This window comes from Chaetura pelagica, unplaced genomic scaffold (genome assembly GCF_000747805.2).
Source record: "Chaetura pelagica isolate M959 unplaced genomic scaffold, ChaPel_1.0 scaffold32, whole genome shotgun sequence".
Classification (NCBI taxonomy): Eukaryota; Metazoa; Chordata; class Aves; order Apodiformes; family Apodidae; genus Chaetura; species Chaetura pelagica.
Genome location: NW_009952368.1, coordinates 232415 through 255225, shown reverse-complemented (window position 1 = coordinate 255225; position 22811 = coordinate 232415). Strand labels below are relative to the sequence as shown.

Below are 22811 nucleotides of genomic sequence, written 5' to 3'. Positions count from 1 at the left end.
TGTGTCTTGCTGGCCAGAGGCAGATAAGGTTAAAATACATTGCTGTTGAAAGCAGCAGAGCAGAACACTTCTGAAGGGAAAAGCATCCCAAAAGGCAACTAGTTATGTTAGCGTGGTGCTAGGATAAGGAGAGAACAAATCCTTTTTTATTCATCTCAGAAAGTTAATTTAAAATGGCCTCATGAGGTGAAGTGCCAAGATATTAATACCTATTGCACCACGAGACCATATTATAAGTGACATAAACATTACAAAACAATCTGAAAATTGGCCAGGCTGTTAATAGACAGCATTACACAATTCCTGACATAGCTAGATAATACTGCACTTCTACTATGCAAATTTTTAACAGTGAATAGATTTTGAAAGGAGTTTACACCCACCACCACTCAGATGCAACTCAGTAATTCAGTATTAGGTGCCAAGCTGTCAGTTACAAGTCACTTCAGCCCACTGCTATTCTCTAGTCTACCTTGTTATCCCAAAGAAGCCATCAATGAATGCCATTAGATTAAAATGTATGAGCCCTACTTGAACCTATTTTTAAGCTTGTAAACTAATACTGCTGTTTTATTAATAGCTTTCATTTCTTGTACCACTGATACTGGTCTTCTACTAAGGAAATAATGTAATGCCATGACCTTTTGTATTTCTGGAGCAAAGCTCTGTTCTTAAGGCATTTTTATCCATATTAAAAAGTCATTACACCATGGGGATCCATCAGAAATCTTGCTTAGAAAAAGGAAGGGAAAAGAAGCACAGAGTTGGTACTTGGGGCTTGATTCACCTTATTGAAGCACATGCTTTGCTGTGGGTACACAAGTAGTTGTGTGTATGGCTTCCAGAGGTGGCAGTGGTGGAAACACACACACTCACTCTGACAGTGCCTCCCATCCAGTGTTCTCCTTGCATCACAACACAGACACTGTGAGAGAAAACAGCTCAGAGGCCTGATGTGGCTGAAGAACAAATCCTACTTTTCCTTCCTGGGCTGTATTCTTCCCCAGTTTCTGTTCTGCAGCCAGTCCACTCCTCTGCTTACAGCTGAAGTGTTCTGCTAGTGCCCAAGGGCACAACACAGAGGACAAGTAAGTAGGAGCACAAAATGAGTGCCAGGAACCACTAGCTCCTGCTTGTGGCAACTTCCCACCAGAAAATAGTTCTGATTTTACTTCTCCCTCTCACGAACACAAAAGTCTCAGCCTACCAACTCTCCTAGTACCCTCTCCTGTATCCTTTAATGCTTTAAATGTGCCATGCAAAGGCTTGCACGTTGTGTGGAGTATCTCTGAACAATGGGAAGGAAAACTCTGGGCACTGCAGGATGCAAAGCACATCTGTGTCTCCACAGAAACCTGCTCAACACCTACTGCAACATCAAACTTCTCTCCCAGATGACCACAGTGTTGAACCAGAAAATTACCAGGAGACTAAAACCAGGGACAGATCAGTCACACTGTTCCTACAGACAGCAACTGAAAATAAAGAAGCATGGTTTTGTTTCAGAAACTTGAGGAATGCTCCTGTTTGTGTCTGCAGCCCATCCTCCAGAGACCTTGTTGGGAGCTGGGCTCTTGGCACTGAAGTCCTCTTATGCCCCCTCTTTTGTCTAATGCTCTGCCTTTGTTGTTGTGCCTCTGCTACTGCACATACAGCCCCTGGTCACGAAAATGGACCCACTTAGAGCCACTAAGTGTGACAAAAAGCAGATAAGAGCCCTGAATAGGACCCCAACTCCTCCTCAGTCTGAGTTTTAGAGCCAGAGCAAAGGGATGTGCAGTTCTGCCTGCAAAACTGTCAAGTACAGAAACATGAAAGGCTGTAAATAATTCACTCTATATTACAGGAAATGTTTTACAAATGAAAAGGTTGTAACCTCTTTTTGGCTACAAGCCTGGCAGATGCTGGAGGCATCCCTGCCTCTCTGAGTGCAGAACAAGATGTGCCCTGTTCATGAGCTGATGAACCATTCTTGGTTCTCAGCCCTCCCCTGCACTGCTCAATGAAAACTGCTCCTGCCTCCCTTTCTGATGGGTGGATCACAAAGCAGCAAAGCCTGCAACACTTCCAGAAATGCAACTCAGGCTGACTAGCAATTTCTTGTATTCTGATGACACAGCTGCTGCAACGCACAATGCAGAGCTCAGATAACATAAGGAGAATGGATAAAACTGAATTATAATATATAAATATTTATTTAAACACATTCACACAATTGTTTAAAGACACAGACACACAAACTAATAATATGCATGCAGTTAATGCAGATGACTCTATAACTATTTGATGCAGTCTCAAACCAGTGACATCAGTCAAATCCAGCAGAAATAAAATCATCTCCAGCCTCAAAGGGGTGGCCACGTGGCAGAGTAAAGATTCTGGCCCAGCATATGGAAGCAATTCCAAAAAGACACAACATTGCTTCAACATCTTATCACTAAACATTTTGCAACACACTAAACAAACCTCAGCAGAGGTCCCCTGCCCTCTCCCCCACATGGTTAGTTGGCAGCCAAACACAAGGATGTTTTGTATCTAAAAGAAAAGCATATAGAACTCACCTGTATGTTGCCAAAGTCCACGTTTTCATAATGGAAATGTGCACATTCGGCCATCTTCGGGAAATGACCCTTTGTAAAGGATAACCTGAAGCACATCAAAAGCCCAACATCAGACAGAGGCAAAGCTTGGAAACAATGCTGCTATAAAATAAAAATGACTTGCTCATCCAAAAGCCAAGGGAGCAGAGGGGTTTGCTGATGTGATGCACCAAAACAGTGGAGAACAGAACTGAGTGAGAAAGGAAAACTAAACAGCCAAGTGGTTTTTCTCAGCGCATCCTTAAGGAACTGGGTGGCAATTCCATCAACACCACAGCCCACAGCTTGAGGAACTGGTGCAGGGACAAGCTGCTTGACCTTCACAAATGCATTCTGCAGTGCAAATACACAGCCTTACACGAGACACAAAGGAAAGGAGAACTTTACCTGTGAAAGGCATCACAGCCCATCAGTCCCGGGTTGATGTATCTGAGGGTGCAGAACAAACGCTATTTATTTATCCTTTGCCTTTTTAAAATTCAAAAGTGAGGCATAATTATTCCCAAGTGTTTCCAGTTACACTGATGGCTGATGGGGAGATCCTCTGGCTCTGCAACATGCTCTTGCTTCTGCTGAAGCTATTATAGACTCCTATAGATATTTCTGGTGGTGAGCCAATGAGATTGTCATTATCTAGCTCTCTCTTCCCACGGGAATAGAAGTGGGAAGTGAGATGCTGCATCTGGCTGCTCAGCAGTGGAACAAAGAGCCATTTCCCTTACAGCATCAGAGCACTAGAGAGGTGATCTGAATGCACAGATCAATCAATACTGGGGAGCTCTGGTCCTCAAGTCAGCACTCTTAGCAAAGACAAATCAAGTAATATTGATTGCTTCTGATCCCCTGGCAGGTCAGAGGGTTGAAAACTTAGCAGCAAGCAGAATAAGCTAGTTTATATTCTCTGGGAGAGAAAGAGAGAGAAAGACAGTGCAAGCCCACAGAAAAAATAAATATCCCCATGAGGGAAGAAGAAAAAAATGCCCTTAAAAAAGAAAAACAGTTCAAAACCCATTCAAATGAAGAGGTACAGGGCAGAGTGCAAAAAAAGGAGAAGAGAGAAAATACCAAATCAAAAAATATATCTGGGCCACCCACTTGTCCTGGTTTAGCTTCCCAGAGCATAGGAAGACATGAAAAAGGATCTCATTTATACATTCCCCTCTCCTTAGGTTTCTTTATATATAATGTTCTTTAAAAAAAAAAAAATTTTAAAAAAATCAATTTTAGGAAGAAATCACAAAAATTTAAAAATACAGCAACAGTGAGGTTTCAAACTTTTATATGCTTTTCTTCTATGGTCAGAAACAGGTGAAAGCACCAACCAAACTTCTCATATCCCCAGTTTTAGACTATATTAGCTATGATTTACTTTGTTCACATGCATCTTAGCAGCTCAGATGAAGACACTATTGAAAACTGGTGCCAAATGCCCCAGCTGTATTGCAGCACGATAGCTAAAACCCAGGATAGCAACACTGGAAGCCCAGCAAAGACAGGAATATCAAAGAACACTGTTCTTACTTTTTTACATTCTTCACTTTCATACTTGCTGTGCTGCCACAGGTCCGGAGAGGCAACTCCCCTGGAATGTCAGGGATATCTGCACCTCTTGCCTGCAAAAAAGAGGAAAGAAAAAGCAAAAGAACTTCAAATTTGACTGCACGTTATAGATCTCTGCCTGTATATTTTTACATAGATGTATAAACACAACTCAAATCTCACACGTGCTAGAAGCTGTACTTTCAACAAGGAAAACTGAACCTCAGGGTTCTGACCTAGTACATGAGGTCTTCCTGAACCACATCACAGAGCCTTGTTAATTCTGAGCAGCAACAGGGAGATCCCATATTTTTTCGTCACTACTGGTTTCTCAAGAAGAGATTTTCAGAAGTAGGAGTCTAATAATCATTCCTAACTCCATACTTACACTCCTCATTAAGTACCTGATTTTCCAAACATCTGTGCACTTGGATTCAGGCAGAGGCACCAGAAGCAGCTGAATAGCTCAAATAGTGGAAAATCAAGTTAATGTTTGAAGCTACTGGTGAGTGCATGAGCAAATTAAAATTCCTTAATCACTAAAATGATTTTATTTTGGTGAGGCCAGAACTCCAATCTCCCTCTTTTAATGTGTCTGTCTTGCTTTCCCATCCTCTCCTTCCCTCCAGCTGCTTTTCCACAAGCTGTGAGTTCTGCTGGGATGGCACCCACCATCAGCACCATCTTCTCTTGCTGTGCTGTACCAGGCTCTAAGCTCCAGAAGAATGAGGGAGTTAAGGTGAGGCTTTTCCAAAAGGAGCAGTGATCAAACAGGAAGATAAGCAGACACTTGACAGAGAAGGAGAAAAACACGGTCCCCAGTGCTGGCCAGAGACAGCTCATTAGTGATGTGGGTAAGATCAGTTGAAGGAGCTTTTTATTCTGCACTACAAAACTTGCATAACGTCCAAAACAGTGAATGCTCAAGCAAGAGAAGAGACGCACTTCAGTGTTCCCCCTCTCAAAGGCCTGGACCAAAAAAGTATTACATCAAATCCCTTTTCTGATGACAGGAGTAAACAGATGAGTTCCCTGATCCAGAAGATCAGTACCAGTGCTTCCAAGCTGGTCCACCAAAGGATCTCTGAACAGAGACAACCAGTTCCAAAGGTGTTACATCTCATGGAATGCAGCTGGAGGCAGCACTGCAAAATACAGGAACACCTTGATCCTCAGCCCTGAAACTTTGGACTCAGACAATGACAATTCCAGCTAGCAACCCACAAATGGGACAAACCATGAGGGAATCTTTCTCATGCCCCTCCCTGAAGCTCTCATTTTAGCTTGTCATGGGTCAAATTTACATCTGCTTCACCACATTACAAAGAGCTGCAATAAAAAAGTCAAAACCATTCAGCAAGCCCATATTCATTAACCAAGAGCAACAGAGCTAGAGGGAGTGAGTGATTCATCCCACTCAGCTCTAGACAAGCAGGAGGTCCTCAGCTACAACTGTGTTATGTACCTCAGGCTACTTTTACAGTCACCAGAGATAAATAGGCACTTTGGGTCTGGTTCAACTACTTCAGCCAAGATGAGGACAACAGCAACACTTGCAGGGTATCTGTTTCTCCTGGCTCAGATGCAGACACACAACATAGACACCTGCCTGTGTCCAACCAACATCCCTGAGGCTCATGGACCACTTCAGCAGAGCATGTTCTCTGCACCCAGACAAAATCCTGCTATGGGCAGCACTGCCCTTGGAAAAGGGATGCTGCAGCTACTGTGAGTGAGCCCTCCCCTTTCAACATCACTGAGTGAATATGAAGCCAGGACAGTCACTCTGCCAGTTCTGCCTTTCACAACCCTACACACCAGCAGTGCTTTCACTCCATCGTGCCACAGCTGCACAGAACATGCACACCCACTCACTGCAGAAAAACAGGGACAATATTTATATCCTTAAATAAACCTATCCTTGGCTGACTGACTGCTACTAGGCACACAATTACTTTAGTATGCAATAGGACACTTGAGAGTCTCACTGTGAATTGTAACATTTAGAGGATCACCAATTGAATAAACCTTACAGGTCTTTTACATAAGAAAATAACTAATTACAGTAATAAATGTGCCACTCCTGTGAGCTGCTTGTAGGCAAAGCTGGATGAGCTTGCCTTCATTTTCTAAGGAACAGAATTTCTGTAGGAAGAAAAATTACTTCTCCATCAGCAGTAGAAGCTGGTGGGATGTAAAAATGGATAAACAAATGTGACAGAAAAATGTGGGCTTCAAGCCAGTTTGCAGCAGTGGGTAGAGACTACCCTGGATCTGACTCAAAGCAGCGTAGGCAAAACTCACACCTCCAGGAGACATAAATGCCAGCACCTCTCTTTGAGTAAGTTCTATTATCCTATTTTCCCAGTTATATCCACATTGTGCTGGAATAAGTTATCAGTCTCTCCCATTTCTGACAGAAAGTATCCATTTAAATGGACTACAATGAGATGCAATAGTCATTAACTTCTGTTGCTTTTCCAAATAGAACTGAGCTCCCCGGACTCTGCTGCAGAATAACAAGTTCTTTTAAGTGCCACAGTTGAGGAGAAAGGGCAGAATGGTGATCTTGGGCAAACTGAAATCTTTAGTAGGAGGTTCTGACACCAGAAAAAACTTGGTGAATAGAGAGATAAGCAGAAAAGAAACTTATTGCAATTTTAGAAACCATATTTCTGAAAAAAAACCAGCAACTACTTCCCATTTCAACCAGAGACACAGCTACACCAAAGCCTACTTCATTCAGCATTAGTACCTGTTTTGATCCAAAACCTGGCATGCAAAATTACCCTCCTCACAAAACACTCCAAATGAGATTTGTCATCTTTTATGCTTTGTGTCAGAGTAATTTAATTACAAAAATAATTTTGAAACAGTTGAATTCTTTACATCTGAATCTTAGTTACCTAGCATCAGCAGTTCTTCTCACTTCCCTATTTCCTATGCATTGCTGTTCTGTGGAAACCCAGTAATTGCCTGGCAAATCTGTTTATGCAAATTATTTAGTCCAATTTTTACAGCTTAATGTCACTGCTCCATCAATCTGCTTTGGTCTAAAAGTAGGTAAACAAATTAGGACTCCATCTCAAATGCAGTCTATTGACTTCATCAGGATCCTCAGACCTCTTACATTTCCTCTGAAGGCTTTTAAGCAGCAGCACCAGTCTCCCCTGCATGTGGAGCAGTAGCAGTTGGGAAAATATTTGAGAATTTCAGTATTTTGTAACAGACACCTACACTGATTGCCAGGCAGGTGGATCCCACTAAAACCTTGCCCTAATTCTGGGAGAACATCTGCCTGTCTGTCCCACTCCCTGATGGATACTCATTCCATTTTTAAACCAGCACAGCCAGTTGCTTTCTGGTACCAGGAGGACTCCTGAAGCAGCTCCATCACTTGTGCCATTTTCAATTGTTGCTGCTTATGTCCCTGGGAACCAAAGAGCTCTCACAATTCCAGGTATGTTTGAAATTTTTGGTCTTTATATTTATAGACATGATTTGGAAAACTTCAGCTTTGTGCTCTCCAGCCCACAAAACCTTATTCATAAATAAATTATATCTAGTATAATATGAAAGGATTTTCTCATTTAAAGTCTCACTGCATTTATCAGAAAACATGTCAACCTGTCTCACTCACATCCAGCAACAGAACAGAATCTGAAACTACACACAGAATTGAAGAAAACAGTCCAGTGAACATGATGTGATACCATCTTGGTATCCTCACCAGGGGAGAATACTGAACCAGTGCAAACCCCAGAGCTGTCCTGCTCCTGCCACAGACTTACAGTGGGATGCACGAGAAGAAATGGTGAATCCCACAAAGCTCCAGTAATCCCCTAAGTGGCAAACTGGCTTTCCACAGTACTACTGTAAACCCTCTGAGGAGGTCCCATATACAGACATGGATACACCACAAGACTTGACAGGTCAGCACGTACCTTCACTACTGAATTCAAGTGGGATTCTGAAAGCCAAAGTTTGCCCTTTGTTAACACAAAGCAAGAATAACTATTACACAGGCAGCAGCATTTATGCATCTTCCTGCCATCAGTCTCTCACCAAATCCTGTACGGAGGGACCAGATTGCTCTGGATCCCTTCAGCAAATGGTCTTGTTTCTAAAAATGGCAGAGCTGATTCAAAATGCTTCCTGGTTTCCATGACAGTCTTACTTTTACATCATCTTCATTTCACCTCAATTTTCTTGGGGAGGGAGGCAGAAGAGGAAAGGGGAAAAAACCACAAATACCATCACAAAACCTCCCCAAGCTTTCCAAAAAAAGTTTCTTTACTGAGAAACAGCAGGACACAGAAATCTTGTTTCAGAAAGTGTCATTACTCTGGGATGAGTAACAGTCTTAAGTGACAGGTTGACCTGGTCAGTTGACACAATCCGACATCTGAGGTGGGTGTTTAATGCACAAGGACACCAACATCTATTTCATGTCCATGCAGCACAAGGACACCAATATCTATTCCAAACCCTGGAACCAACCAGCTGCACAACGCTGGCTCAGCATCAACTTCCTTGCAGAGCTTACTTTGCAATGTTAAAAAGCAACTGTCCTACAGAAATGCCCTGATCACTAGGAGGTAAAAGCTGATGGCTCCATTAGCACCATCCTGCTTTTACCAATTACTGCTCCAGAGTCAGCCTGAAGCACAATGAAAGAAGAACTATGGGTCATCTCAGCTTCATCCTCCACAGCCACTAAACACTGCAGGGAGAGAAAGCTCTCTCTGCTCTTACTTCCTACATTGTAACAACCATCCTGGTTCTCCACAAGTGATTAATCAGTGAAGCAAAGGAAAAATGCTTTCACTACTCTGGAAGTCACCATGTCTGAGCTACGAGAAAGAGCTCCAAACGAAAGGTCCCCATTCCACAGCGTTGATCTATCCAAGCACTATCCCTAAAAGCATTAAAACGTAGCTGAGCACAAGGAGGCTGCAGGTGGGTCATTTGTCTGAATGGAAGAAATACACAGTAAGTGATTAAGATACAATATTAATCCAAAAATGCCTGAGGAACCACAGCAATATGATGAAAATGCAAGTATTTGCCAAGCTCATCATGCCAGCATTTCCCATCGATCCTTAGGTGGATGCCAATGAGCTTCCTAAGTATTTTCATCCAGGATATTTGTGTCACTTTTGCACATTTCAGTTCCATTTCACAGGGCTGCTTAAAATATTTGGACACATTTAAAATGTAGAAGCCACTGCATCTGGTTTAGGAACCCAGGTGTGACAATCTCAGCTTAAACAGAAATATCTGCTCGTTATACCACAGCAGCTCTCCAGAAGAAGTAAAAAATAAAAATAAATACCCATCCTCCAACCCTGCATTTCCCAACTGACCATCTTCAGGACAATTAATCTGTGCTATTCACAGCCTGCTCAGCAGAGCGCAGCACTGGCACGTCTCATTAGCACCTGCAGCGTGTTCAGAGCTCCTGCTCTCCTGCCCAAGAGACCCGTGTACACAGCTCTGTTTGCAGGAGATGCCATTGGACAGATTTTACCTTGGAGAGTGCAAGGGTCTAGCACAGCCTGAGAACAGCAATCCGAGCTACAAGGAGACAGCTGGGAGATCCAACAGAAGGCACAAAATGGTTTTCAGAATGAGAAAGTTAACCTTTTTAAAGCTTCATTAAAAAAAAAACCAAGAAACTCATCACTTTGCTCCTCAGCTAGTGCAAATTTCTTCACCCCCATTTCAAAGATACAAGCCTAATTTTTTCTGAGGTGCCAAAGGAGTGACTGGCTCCTGGGCAGGCACAGCCCTAGGCCAGAACAGCTGCAGTAACTACAGGTAGTACTGACTTTTCAATTTAACTTCCAGTTTGGAGTGTGGGGAAACAGTTTCCCAGTTAGAGAAGCCTTTAAAATCTCACAGTAAATGAGAATTGTAACAGAGAAAAGTCAGGGGTAAAAGTGCTTCCAGTAGATAAACTCTGCATACTGGCTGTGCACATTTGTTACCCCATCTGTAAGAAATCTGCACTCAATAAAGAAGATACTTTAATGTGTATCATTTTTTGAGTGTAGCACTTGAGTTCCATTTTCCACATTCCCTGTCAATGCTGAATTGTTCTAGCCAGTACTTACTGCATGGCACGGTTAACAGTGAATTCTTCTCTTTCAAAAGACCACACAGGATGTGTTTTTTCTACTCCCAGCTTTTCTCCTCCAAAGGAGGGAAAAAAGAAAACAAAATTTTAAAAAACCAACACAAAACTTTTAAGCATTGCCATGAGCTGGCAAATGAAGGGGAACCTCTCATTCCTGGGACTTAGCATTAGAGAGGAGTTAGTCCAGGGCATCCATTTTCTATAGTTTAAAAGATCAGCCTGGAAAGAACAAATTCTTAACTATTCACCTACTGTGTTTTCAAGTACAGCTCACTAGCTGACAGATATCTGGATAAAGTCATCTCCAGTTCATATTCAAAACAACTCATTTGGGAAGTGGAAGCTGAGATCCAGAGCTTGGCAGCTGTGTGAACCTACCTGGGCAGTGTTATTGTCACTATGACCAGGACTCCCCTCTGGAAAGCAGGCTGATTTTGTGTCATGACAAGGTTTCCTGAGGGAGGCTTGAGGAGATCACAGAATCATCCTAGTTGGAAAGGACCTTGAGGATCATCAAGTTCAACCATAACCTAAATCCACCAACCATAACCTAATTTACCCATTCAGTGCTTAAATCATGTCCCTAAGCACCACATCTACATTTCTCTTCAACACTTCCAGGGATGCAGACTCCCCCACCTCCTGGGGCAGCCTGTTCCACTGTCCAACCACTCTTAAGGTAAAGAAATTATTTCTAATATCCAGTCTAAACCTCCCCTGGTGCAGCTTCAGGCCGATTCCTCTGGTCCTCTCACTATTCACTTGAGAAGAGCCCAACTCCCACCTCCCTACAACCTCCTTTCAGGTAGTTGTAGAGAGCAATGAGGTTTCCCCTCAGCTTCCTCTTCTTCAAACTAAACAATCCCAGTTTCCTCATCCTCTCCTCACAGGACTTGTTCTCCAAACCTTTCACCAGCTTGGTAGCTCCTCTGGACACACTCCAGCAACTTGACATCCTTCCTGCAGTGAGGGGCCCAGAACTGCACAGAGCATTCGAGGTGTGGCCTCACCAGTGCCCAGAATAGGGGCACAATCACCTCTTTACTCCTGCTGGCCACACTGCTCCTGATGCCAGCCAGGATGGTGTTCTTGGCCACCTGGGCATCCTGCTGGCTCATGTTCAGCCAGCTGATGCATGGACTTGCACTGATTCTCTGCAGATGAATCAAATGCACCAAAAGGATGGTGGTAATTTCCAGGCAAACTGTCCCACACTTCCTTTCCCAGCTATCATTTGGTTCAGAGACCCACATGGATGCACCAAGCAAGATGGAAAGGTTAGTTCCTGAGGACAGCATCAGCATGGTAACTACCTGACAGCTTTCAATCTGGATTTGGCATTGCTATAGGGAAGCAGCAGTGAGATTGCCTGATTACCATTCCCAAAGACCCCAGCCACACACAGCCTCCCATAATAGATGCTGCCTAAGGAATGCACTTTCTGTAAGAACAAAAATCCCACATACAATATGCGTGGGAAAGGCAGCCAGGGTTAGAGTCCTTTTTCTGTCCAGCCTACAAAATAATTTTTAAAAAAAAGCCACAGAAAAAAGAACATCCAATGAGCACAATACTTTGATTCCAGTTCCTTGGTGCCTAAAAAAAACACCCAACACAAAAATAAAAACCCACCCCAAAATCCCAGACCCTGTTTGATGCACAATTTCTATAGTCTATTGTTTCCCAGAGGAAGGAGGGGGTCCTAATCATGGCTTAGTTATAAAAGGACATGTGGGGCTTTGGGTTGTTACAGTAGAAATCAAATTCTGGTCACATAAAAAACCACAGACATTAATTCAGCCTGTAACTAGCAAATACCACTCTGGTAAAATCCCCTGGCCAGGTTCAGTTATTATGCAAATAACATTATGTTATAGGTATAAATCAGATTAGAAACTGAAGAATTTTCCCAGTGCAGTAGAAGACAGACTGGGAAGGTAAAAAAAACAGCACCCAGAGGTTTAGCCCCAATATCTGAGTCAGTAGAGCTAAATGAATTCATATTTATGCACACAGAGCCAACCTGGCCTCAGTTTTTGTTTACAGAAAGAGCTGTTTCCAATGGCAGAAAATACAGAAATGCCACATGAAACATTTATTTTCCAACCCCTTATAATAACAGTGATGTGAAGAATGTGGCTTCTTGTAACATGCAATTTATACCATAAGCTGTCCACAAACTTCTGAACAACAGAACAAAAGGGTCAGTCCATTAATATTGTTCAAGGATCAGCTAGGAAAGCTTTGCCTGGGATCACACCCCCTGTTCTGGCTGAGCCACCAAAGCCACCTCCAGCTGCTGGTCACCATAATTGGGCAAGATTCCCTCCCAGCTGCATCCTGACCAACTCCTCAAAACCGTGTTCCACCTCCATGAGCTGGGTCTCTGATCCAGGTTAGGAGAGATGACACAGGCACTGGTGCTGACAAATCTGAGGTGGCAGTGCCCCCCAGCAAGGACCTGACACCCCTCAGGTGAGCTCAGAAGAGGACACAGGTCTGTCCATGCTACTGGTCAGCAAAACCAGGAAGGTGAATGACAACTTCCTCCTCACATCAGCAGTACATCAACTCTACAGAAACTCATGGAGAGACTCTGCCTTCCAAGAATGCTTCCCTGCACTCATAAAATGGTCAGGTAAAAACAAAGATTTGGTTTTTTTTCCCCCAAAGATCAGTACTTAAGAAGGGGGAAAAAAACAAGCAACCAACAATAAAAAAAAAAAAGAATAAACAGAAACTGAGATAGAAACAAAAACACATGCAGAAGGGAAAAAAAAAATCCAACAAAAACATCCATTAAGAAGACATTGCTACATGTTCATGCAACTGAGTCACCCCAGTCTATTCAGACCAAGAAACCAAGAACAAGCTGTTAGCCACACACAAATGCAGGGAACAACTCTGTGCCACAAAGCAAGAATCAGTAGTTAAAACTTTGGATCCTGCAACCATAGCAAAGAGCAACTTCAGATGTATTCACAGTGAAAATATTTGCTTGCAGTACCAGCCACAGAGCAAATCAAGAACACAAAGACCCTAAAACTTCTTTTACACTCTCTGAAGCAGAAGGTGCACCAGGAGCACTGTCAGCCTGAGGACAGATTCATGATACCCTGCCTTGAACAGGCAGAGCCCATTTTTTCAACTCCCATCCCAGTCCTTCAGCCCCAGGCTACTCTCTGCTACTTCCTCTCATTGCAGCTGCAGCTGTTTTAGTGGCTGAAGTAAAAGGCCCTAAAACAATCCAGATTAGAAAGAAAGAGGAAAGCTGAACTTCTTATGGGAGATTATTTTTTAATGGGATTAGCTCAGTGATTCATCTCCCAACTCTTCATCCCAGAATCTCCCTCACCATCACTGCCCTGGGATGGTCCTCTGGAGCACGGGAGGTGGGAAGGAATGATGAAACACAGAAACTTCTCAAGTGGGTTTCTGCAACAGAGGATTCTGGTGTACCTTGAAGCCACACAAGACCACATCCAGTCCCACGTGGATAACATGGAGTCACTTACATTGCTGAGGTTACAGAGAAAATCAGTGATTTCCAGGGTGCAACTGCACACTAGCTCTGATGAGCACTCACAGGAGGCCACACATCCTCACATCAGCAGGTCACAGCCACATGCTGGGGGATCTTGCATTAGCCAAAGAAAGTGAACTGAGACACACTGGTTTCTAGGGTCAGAAACCATTTCAAGCCTTGCTCAATGGAAAAAATTCTGGTAGCAAACTCCTCTAGCCCCCATTATAAGCTCATCCAGAACAACAAAGCATTAAGACTATTAGTGCAAAAACACTGGGTTTGTCAGTCAGAATCCTCTGTCCCCTGGCAACCCCAGTAAACAACAAACTTTACTGATCCAGCCTCAGCAAATTCTATATAATTCCTTTTTTTGCTAATTGCTGCACATATAGAGATTTTAAAAGAGATATCTAGAAAATGTAATTGTTTTCCTCCTGGATCAACTCTGTACTGCAGGAGTGCACTGCAAAGGAAGTAAAAGTAAGTAGAAACAATTCCACAGCATCACCAATGAAAATTAAACGATTGCTATAAATTAATACTTACTGCCAAAAATACAGTACCCATTCTGGTTTAATTGAACTCATTTAATTGGCAAACCCAAATGGAAGCCAATGTGCCAATTAAGCGATTGTCCCAATTTTCAAAGATTCTCAGGGACAAGCTTCATGCTGGGAGTTAGCCTGTGAAACAGAAATTACTCTAACCAAGGGGGAGAGGGAAAGAAAGAACCATACACAACAATATCAGACTTTGCCAAAAGCTTAACAAAAGAAAATGTACTTGATTCATACAACAGTAACAAGGAAAACAAGTTATGTGAAGGGAAAATGAAATATAGGTTACTGGTGCAACACCAGACCAGAGCTATTTGGATCAAAATATTATTACAGCCTGGTGAGTGCTTGGTGCACCATATGGAATGTTTGTACCAACACTGAGATGGTCCAAACTGCCTGAAATCCCATTTCTGTCCCATGGTTATCTCAGTTACAAGGGGTGCCCTGTGACCCATCTGCGGCTGCTGCTCACTGACCCAGGCAAGTCAAAAGCCTGAGAGGCTTCAGCAGCACAAAACCAACCTCCAAACTTCAAGGCAACATCTTCCCCAGCATTTAAGAGCCACAAAGATGCTGAAGGGAGTGAAACATCTCCCTGGTGAGGAAAGGCTGAGGGAGCTGGGTCTGTTGGGCTTGGAGAAGAGGAGACTGAGGGGCCACCTCATCCCTGGGCACAAATCTGTTCAGGGCAGTGTCAGGAGGACAGAGCCAGGCTTTGTGCAGTGATGTCCAGTGACAGGACAAGGGGCACTGGGTGCAAACTGGAGCACAGGAGGTTCCATGTGAATGTCAGGAAGAACTTCTTTGCTGTGAGAGTGCCAGAGCCCTGGGCCAGGCTGCCCAGAGAGGCTGTGGAGTCTCCTTCTCTGGAGACATTCCAACCCCCCTGGCCACGTTCCTGTGTGATGTGCTCTGGGTGCCCCTGCTCTGGCAGGGGGGTTGGACTGAATGAGCTTTTCCCTTCTAACCCCTGGGATTCTGTGATTTATAAAACACAACTACTCAAGATTTAGAGCCAGAAGCCAAGTCCTGAAGCACCGAGGTAAAGAAATAGCTAAAGCCTCTTCCCAGTGAATTGGCCAAGAATTGAAAACCAACCAACCAAAAACAATTTTAAAAGAAACTCCTATTTTTTGCATCTATTCTTGCAGAAGCCACAATTAAGATCTGGGGCAGGCCTGAGCTAAGTGCTGTACAAAGAACGAGAAACAAACCCCACACTAAGGAAAGTGAAATCTTTCTTTAAACCTTTACAATCCACTAATCTCTACACACTTTTATAAATTGCATTTAAAAATAGTTTTCTCCTCACTCATGTCCCAGATTTACCAGAGTGATATATTGAGGTCTCATTAAAAGCCTTTATTACCTTCACCAGCCATGGTACTTCACCTCATCTAGTATCAAAAGCTGGAAACACTACAGATCTCAGAATTCGTCTGACCTGATATAAGAACTAGGATTATTCCAGAGACTTCCCAAGACAGGATCTAACCTCTGTGCCTTTCTAAAATGTTTGTAGGTCTGTATTTTTCCTAAGCAAATTCCACCAGCAGAAGTGGAAAAAGGCAATATGTACCAAGTCATCTACCTCCCTCCTTGTTCACTTATGCATTTGACAAATTCAAGGATTCATAACAGTATGTAATCAGTAATTTAGAGGTTCCTGCATCACATCTTTTCTAGCTAACCTGTTATATAGTTCTAGCTAGCTAGTTATAAACTATCAGCACTTGGAGATACTATGACTATCATCTCACTAACCTCTTTACAGATATTCATACTTCTAGATCCTAAAAGCCATGGTTTAGAGGTACACTGGAGAAGAAAGGCTGATTTCCTCATGGTGAAGAACTCTGGTCACCTCCAGCCATGATCTACTCACAAATGAATCCCTGCAGACTGTAGGATGTTTTCCAGACACACATACATAAATACACAAAAGAAATCCTGTTTCTAGCTTTGGAGTGAGCATATTCGTGTTATCTCCAGAACCTGTCAGGTTAATGCAGCTTCAGGTGGTATCTTTTATGACAGCACAACTTCAACAGGGTGCATAAATGTTTTCATACTTGCTTGTTTTAATCCTGCTTCCCCACAAAATGTAGACAAATGGAAAAAAAAGGTAATGGGGCTAGAGTGTGCATGTGTGTCTGTCAGCTCCAGCCTGCTGGGGCAGAGGCTGTTAGCACACTGCTTTTAAAAGACTGCAACTTACTGCACTCATAAAGAGGTGCTGAGAGCAAGTCAGATGGTCAATAACAGAAAGTAAACATAATATTAGGTATGAACATCCATTTCTGTTAAAGTTAATAACAGTTTTGGGACAGCTGGGTTGTAGGCTTGTATGAGAAATAAGAATAAAGGCTCTTCTTCACAACTTCATTTTTTGTAACATAGAAATGGAGCACTCCTCAGGATCCTGCATGGAAAAGATGCTCCTTTCCATTAAAATCACATTACTATTTCAGAGAAATGTTAGAAAATCCATACACTGTGATATTACTTGGCTCAAATATGGGTTTTTTTTTATCCCTAGAACTCCAGAGTGTTGTACAAAGTCAATATCATCAACTGCATTTTCCAAACTGGAGCAAAGAAAGAAAAACCAGCATGTGTGAAGGTTACCCAGCAGGCAGCAGCACAGTGGGAATCAGGGGCTGAGACAGTGAGAAAAAACATGTCTCTAATATGACCAAATTCTAAAAATACAGAAGATGAGTCAGGGGAAGGAATACAATATATAGCAGTCCTTGAGGGCTGCTCGGGCAGCTGTTGTCTGATCTGACTCCTGTAAAGTCTATCTATCTTGTGTTGCATCTCAGTCAGCCTGGTTCTCAACACCTACACCACAGGGTATTTCACAACTCCTGTGAAGTTTCAAGAACTACCAGAAGTACCCAGATTAACCAGGTGTCATACAAAATCACTCGCCTGTCTGCTAATCCACAAACAAGAAACAAGCAGTTTTTAAAAGTAGGTGAGAGTACAAACAGTAAATGTAAAAAATATGATAAAAGTAGTATCAAACAATGGGCTAAAACTACTCAGATGCCCAGAATAAACTGGCAATGAAAGGAATATTAAAATAGCTTCTGCTCAGCCTTGTATTTACAGTACAAGACATTCAACCTCCATACATTTAGAAAGACCTTCAGTTTATTTCTTGTTAAGAAAAAGCTCTGGAAATTAAGCACTTATATAAATTAATAATAAGCACTTCAAAATATATTGCAGATAAAAGGGAGGAGGGAGAGCAGGGATGACTTGTGTATGTTCCTCTTACTGTGAACACATAAGTGGCCTTTTCCCAAAGTAAAAAAACATGTACAAAGGCAAAGTTTAAGAGACAAATGAATGAGCATCACTGGTCTGTTGACTGTGTCAGATTTTCCCAGGCTCTCCAGTGTTGCTAGTCTCAGCATTTGCTCACCTTGCAGAAGGTGAAATTCATTTCAAGTGACAAAGCCTTGCACCCAGTTGGGTCTCCAGCTGCCAGGGGAAGCAATGGAGCAGAGAACAACACATCTATGTCCAACTTCTCCAAGTCCCTGTAGCCCCTCCATTCCCAGAGGCTGCAACAGCAACCAAAATCAAACCCAAAATAAAACCTGAAACTTGCACACCATGTAAGGAGCATGCTCTGGGGAAAGGCTAAACCAGAGGCTAAAAATGCAAAATGAAGGAAAAGAGCAAGGAAAAAAAACAATCAGGCTTAAAATTATGAGGCAGGAGATAGAATATAGGAGATGCAGTGGTTAAACAGAGAGTAGAAAGAGATGGTGATGAACACTGTCCTGTAAATATTTACAGCTTGTAAATATTAATGACTTGTAAATATTAACTTCTGACTGGACACAAGGCAGAGGTTGAAAATGGAAATTTGATTCACTCAACACAGGAAACAGGAGCAAGTGAGGTTTTCCTACCCATCTACAATGTATTCAGAGGCCCAGGAGGTCAAAGCAACACTGAAAGCACAAATCTAAATCCTTATAAATACAAGTTCAGTAGCTTTACATGTCGCCCTTTGCTTTTTACATACCAATCATTGTGCAGCATGTGTTTATCATCCTCTAAATACCTTTTTTTAAAGCCACGTGGAGCGTTCAGTTTTTATGTTGCTGGCATTGGGCTGTGCAAGAGGACATGTTCTAAAAAGTAAGTTCATAGTTGGCATGTCATGCATACGTGTAGTTTGCAGGGAGAGCTGAACTCTGAACACTGACCAGGGGCACAACTGCCTTGGTGAGAAGAGGGAAAGCATCAAGGCAGAACAGGTGAACCTTCCTTCACTGCAAATCAGCAATGGAAAAAAAACAACAGTAACAAATGAGGAACAGCAGCTAACTTGTGTTACAGGTGGAGAACTGAATTAGACTCACATTCCTGAGACACACCTTGAGGTTACAGACAACACAGTGTCAAACAGTGATTTACACAAGCCTCCTGGCTCCAGGGGCTAGGAGCAGGCACTGCTGGTTGAATAACCCTGATGAGAACAGACAGAGCTCTCCAACAGGCAGCACTAGGGTGAACTGCTGGCTAGGTGGAGAGAAGGGAAAAATACCCACATACCAGCAAAAACATACTTACTGCAATCAGTAAAATTAAACAGTGGATAAGCAAGGAGTCAAGCAGAGCAAGAGGCACAGAAAACACAAGCAGACAGAACACTAAGTCTTGGGCTGGGCTTTTTTTTTTGCTTGAAAATAAAGTTTGGAACAAAATATTATAATTGCATTACCTGGGGTTTGATGATCTTTGAAAAGAGTAAAACATAGTATTTCTCTTTGTTCCCCTGTTGAGAATTAAAATAAATACCTGGCTCACAGGGAGTTTATTACCTACATATTTTCTGAACATTGTATAAAGAACAGCTAATCCAAAATGTACTTCATGTGACCCAGGCAGTTATTAAAGGTGCTTTCAACTTCAAATAATCCACTGGGATGAACACCCCTCAGCCTCATACATGCTATGAATCTGACTGTCCTGCAGTACAGCTCAACCCAGCCCATCTCTCCTCCTGCTGCTGCACTGCTGCCAGTCCAGGGGCAAAGAACATCTGGCTTCTCCAGGCTGAAGCTCTGCCACTGCCACATGAGCCAAGGACAGGGAAAATTTGTCACTGCTGCCACATCACAGTAAGTAACTTCAGCCATGCTGCTGGACTGATCACCCTCCAGAGCCCCACTGCTGTCCTGGAATATTCAGACCTTCCCCTTACCCAAAGTCTGTCACAGACGGGAATTTTCTCTTCAGCTTAGCATGCTAATGAGGCAATTTAGAAAATCAGAAATTAACACAACTTCCAGACACTCCTATACTGAAAGAAGGCAGGTCAAGCTGCTGTGAGCTAAGAGAACTTCACAAAACCACATACTTAGACTGCCCTGTTTGACTGCTAATAAAATAACATTTTTCTTTCCAAATGCTAGAGGGAGTTGAGAAAGTGCAACTGCAGGTACTTTACTCATTTAAAAAGAAAACAAACATACCAAGGTAATAGAGTTGTCTGTGGCCCACTTGTAGTGCCTTCTGTAGGCATGAGAACAGCACCTTTGTGGTTGCTTTTCTGCAGTTCTGTTTCCTCTGATGGTAGGTTGGCTTTCACACTGAGGTTTTATTTCTGTAGACTTAGCCAGCTTTTTTGCTTAAGTCTTATTCTGCCACAATGCTGCATGCTTCAAGGAGCATGTTTTTACAAGAAGTTCCCTTTATGCTCAAAAGTCTTGCTGAAAAGGAGGTTAATGCAGATTGAAAATCTCTGTGACATTGTGGACCTTTTAATTGGTTACTAGACCTGCTTTGGGGCACATATTAATAGAAGCATTTTGCATGCTCCTACTCTCTCTCCTTGACAAACTGCCAGAGGAAGGAAAGTCTTTTGGTCTTGTTGAAGGTACTATGAAAGCTATTGAAAAAGCTGAAACTCAGGGAATACAAATCAATGTGTTACTAGATTATAAGGGTAGATTGTTCAGAACCAAAAGCATGCAGAAGAATCACAAGGTGTTTTACCATAGCGCTGAGAGTCTCCTCCCAGTCTGGCCTCTCTCTGGGGTGGATGCTTCTCTGAAGCTCTGGCACAAAGTCATCTTCTTCTGTATGTACAGAGGACTTCATCATTCTGGAAAGGAGGACAAAGAGGTTTGATCTCAGTGGCAATTTACAGGTTCTGTTACACACAGTCTGTTAAGGTGATCAGTTAGTGGCTCGTACAACAATATAAATGCTTTTATAAACCAAACAATCTTACAGACTTCTAAGTTTCTCTTAATTCCTCAGGGTACAAACAGAAAAAGAGTAAATCTGGTGGAGAGAGATCAGCACTTCCTAACCAATCAACGGATGATTTTGTTTACTCACTACACAATTTGCAAGTATTAAAACACAGAAAATGCAGGAGTAATTTTCAGTCCATTTCAAAAAAACTGTGTCTATTGCCCAGGCAAACAACATTAGGCCTGGGAGAAAAAACACACCCCTTTGATACCTTCATTGTTAGCCCATGTTGTGCCTAGAACAGAGATAGTTTCCATATCTCAGCCTGCATTCATGTCCCCAGGCCTGAGCCATCCACACTCATGGCTCTCACTAATCCTGTCTGAAGTCTGAGCACCTCCAGCTGCCCCAGCTCTGTAGGGACACACTCAAACCAGTCTCATTTTATCAAGGTAAACTTTCTTCAGATAAGGAGCCATCCTCCATATACCTTATGAAGAGTGTTTCCAGCCTAGACAAAGATTAGAGGCTCAAATGGAAAATTTCAAATGTATTCCTAAATGCTTCTCAGCCCTCCCTTAGGCCAGCTCTGCTGTTTCATCCAGAGATGTTTCCTATTGCACTTCCAGGCTTTATAAATGTGCCTTTGCAATGATTATGGTGCAGATCTGAGGTATGAAAGGCCTGCTGAGGGTCTGGTATTACCTGTCCTGCTCTCACCAAATGGGAGATTCAGGCAGGCTTTTATTTCATTGACAGATCACCATGTTTTTATTCAGGATAACCACTATGATAATGAACAGCAAGTACACAAAGACAGAAAAGCAGGGATGGTTTTATTAAATGTTCCCTATGCTATGTGCTATGATTGATGGTGAAAGTCATTTAAGAAAACTCCTTTGCTTCAGATCCGAGATGGGATGTTCTGAAATCTCAACATGCTGCGTGACACAGTGACGTAAGTGGCTGGGCCCAAACATTTTACTCTCCTTTGTACCCTACATGAGGGTTAAAAATGAAGTAATTAACAGCTGCAGTAATAGCATGGCTGGCTTACAAAATTATATCCTGTAAAATTTTATACCTAGCTTTGTGATCACATCTCTGCTCTAATAAAAAACACATCCCAGAGAATACGGGCCTCAAAACCAGAGTCAGAAAGCCTCAGGCTAATGCTGCCAGTTGGTTTCATGTGCCATTCCCACCAGAAACATCACCAATGGAAAGTAGGGCTGTCCCTGGAGAGGCAAGAAAAAAAATACACCTACATGGTGAGAGCTGCATGTGTCTGAAAAAACCTACATGAAAATACCCTGATTTAGAAGAGAGGTGCAATGCCAGCTCAGGCAGGAGACACACACCTTTGCAGTGCAAGTGTTCAAAAGAATTTCGTTTCTGTAAACCTGAAAATGTGTTGCTCAGAGTGGCAGCTCTTTCATTTCTCCCTCTTTGCATATCCTGAGTGAGAAGATTTGCCCTGTTTCTCACTACCCAGCTCCTTCACATGAAAAGTTTGCCACTTATTTTAACGGAAAGTATAAGTTTGAAACCTGCTGGTTACAGAGGAAGCCAGACCATGCAACTCAAAAACAGAAGATAAACTAAAAAAAAACCAACAAACCCAACAACCTGTATCTTTTTTAAATCAAGCCCATGATTTTGAAAATGGCTCAATAAGGCTTCTTCAGGATTTCTGGCTCTTTGTGTTTGGCAATACCAGAGTTGTACAAAAAGATTCTGAACAAATCACCCCAAGGCAGCTTTAGTCTAATGCCAATTTAGTCTAATTGTATCGGGTGATGGAATTAAAGGAAGGGTAACATGAGCATGGCCCACCTTCCTGCAGCACAGGCAAAGCAAACAGCTCATCACAACACACACGTTTTCTGTATAAAGTCTTGAAAACAATGAGACTGAAATTTCAGCTTTATCTGGACTTTGGATTACAAACGGATTTACTACATAACTTCTAAGACTTGTGGCAGCTCCACCTGGACTTCCCATCAGAAATCCAGCTTCCTTTCAAGAAGCAAATTTTCTGACAGTCTAAAAATGTTTCCAGGAACACCAGGCTGCCCAAGGACACGACTCCTCCAGCCAGCAGGGAAGTCACAGGACTGGACTATGCTCTCCTCCAAACTACTGACCTTCTGTCACACCAAGTCCCTGACTACTTTCTAGAAAGTTTACTACACAGAACCTACAGAACAGGCAGGGGC

General features: G+C 42.6%; 1 protein-coding gene across 1 annotated transcript in view; it reads right to left on the bottom strand.

Annotated features, from left to right (window-relative positions):
- Nucleotides 1-20496, bottom strand: part of ARHGAP32 (Rho GTPase activating protein 32) — a 150132-nt gene extending 129636 nt beyond the window's left edge. The window contains exons 1-3 of the mRNA XM_010008099.1: nucleotides 20389-20496; nucleotides 4122-4213; nucleotides 2562-2646 (exon numbers count right to left, since the gene is read on the bottom strand). Of these exons, the coding sequence (XP_010006401.1) occupies nucleotides 2562-2646; nucleotides 4122-4213; nucleotides 20389-20496 (285 nt within the window). The remainder of the gene's footprint in view (nucleotides 1-2561; nucleotides 2647-4121; nucleotides 4214-20388) is intronic.
- Between the last annotated feature and the right edge of the window lie 2315 nt (nucleotides 20497-22811).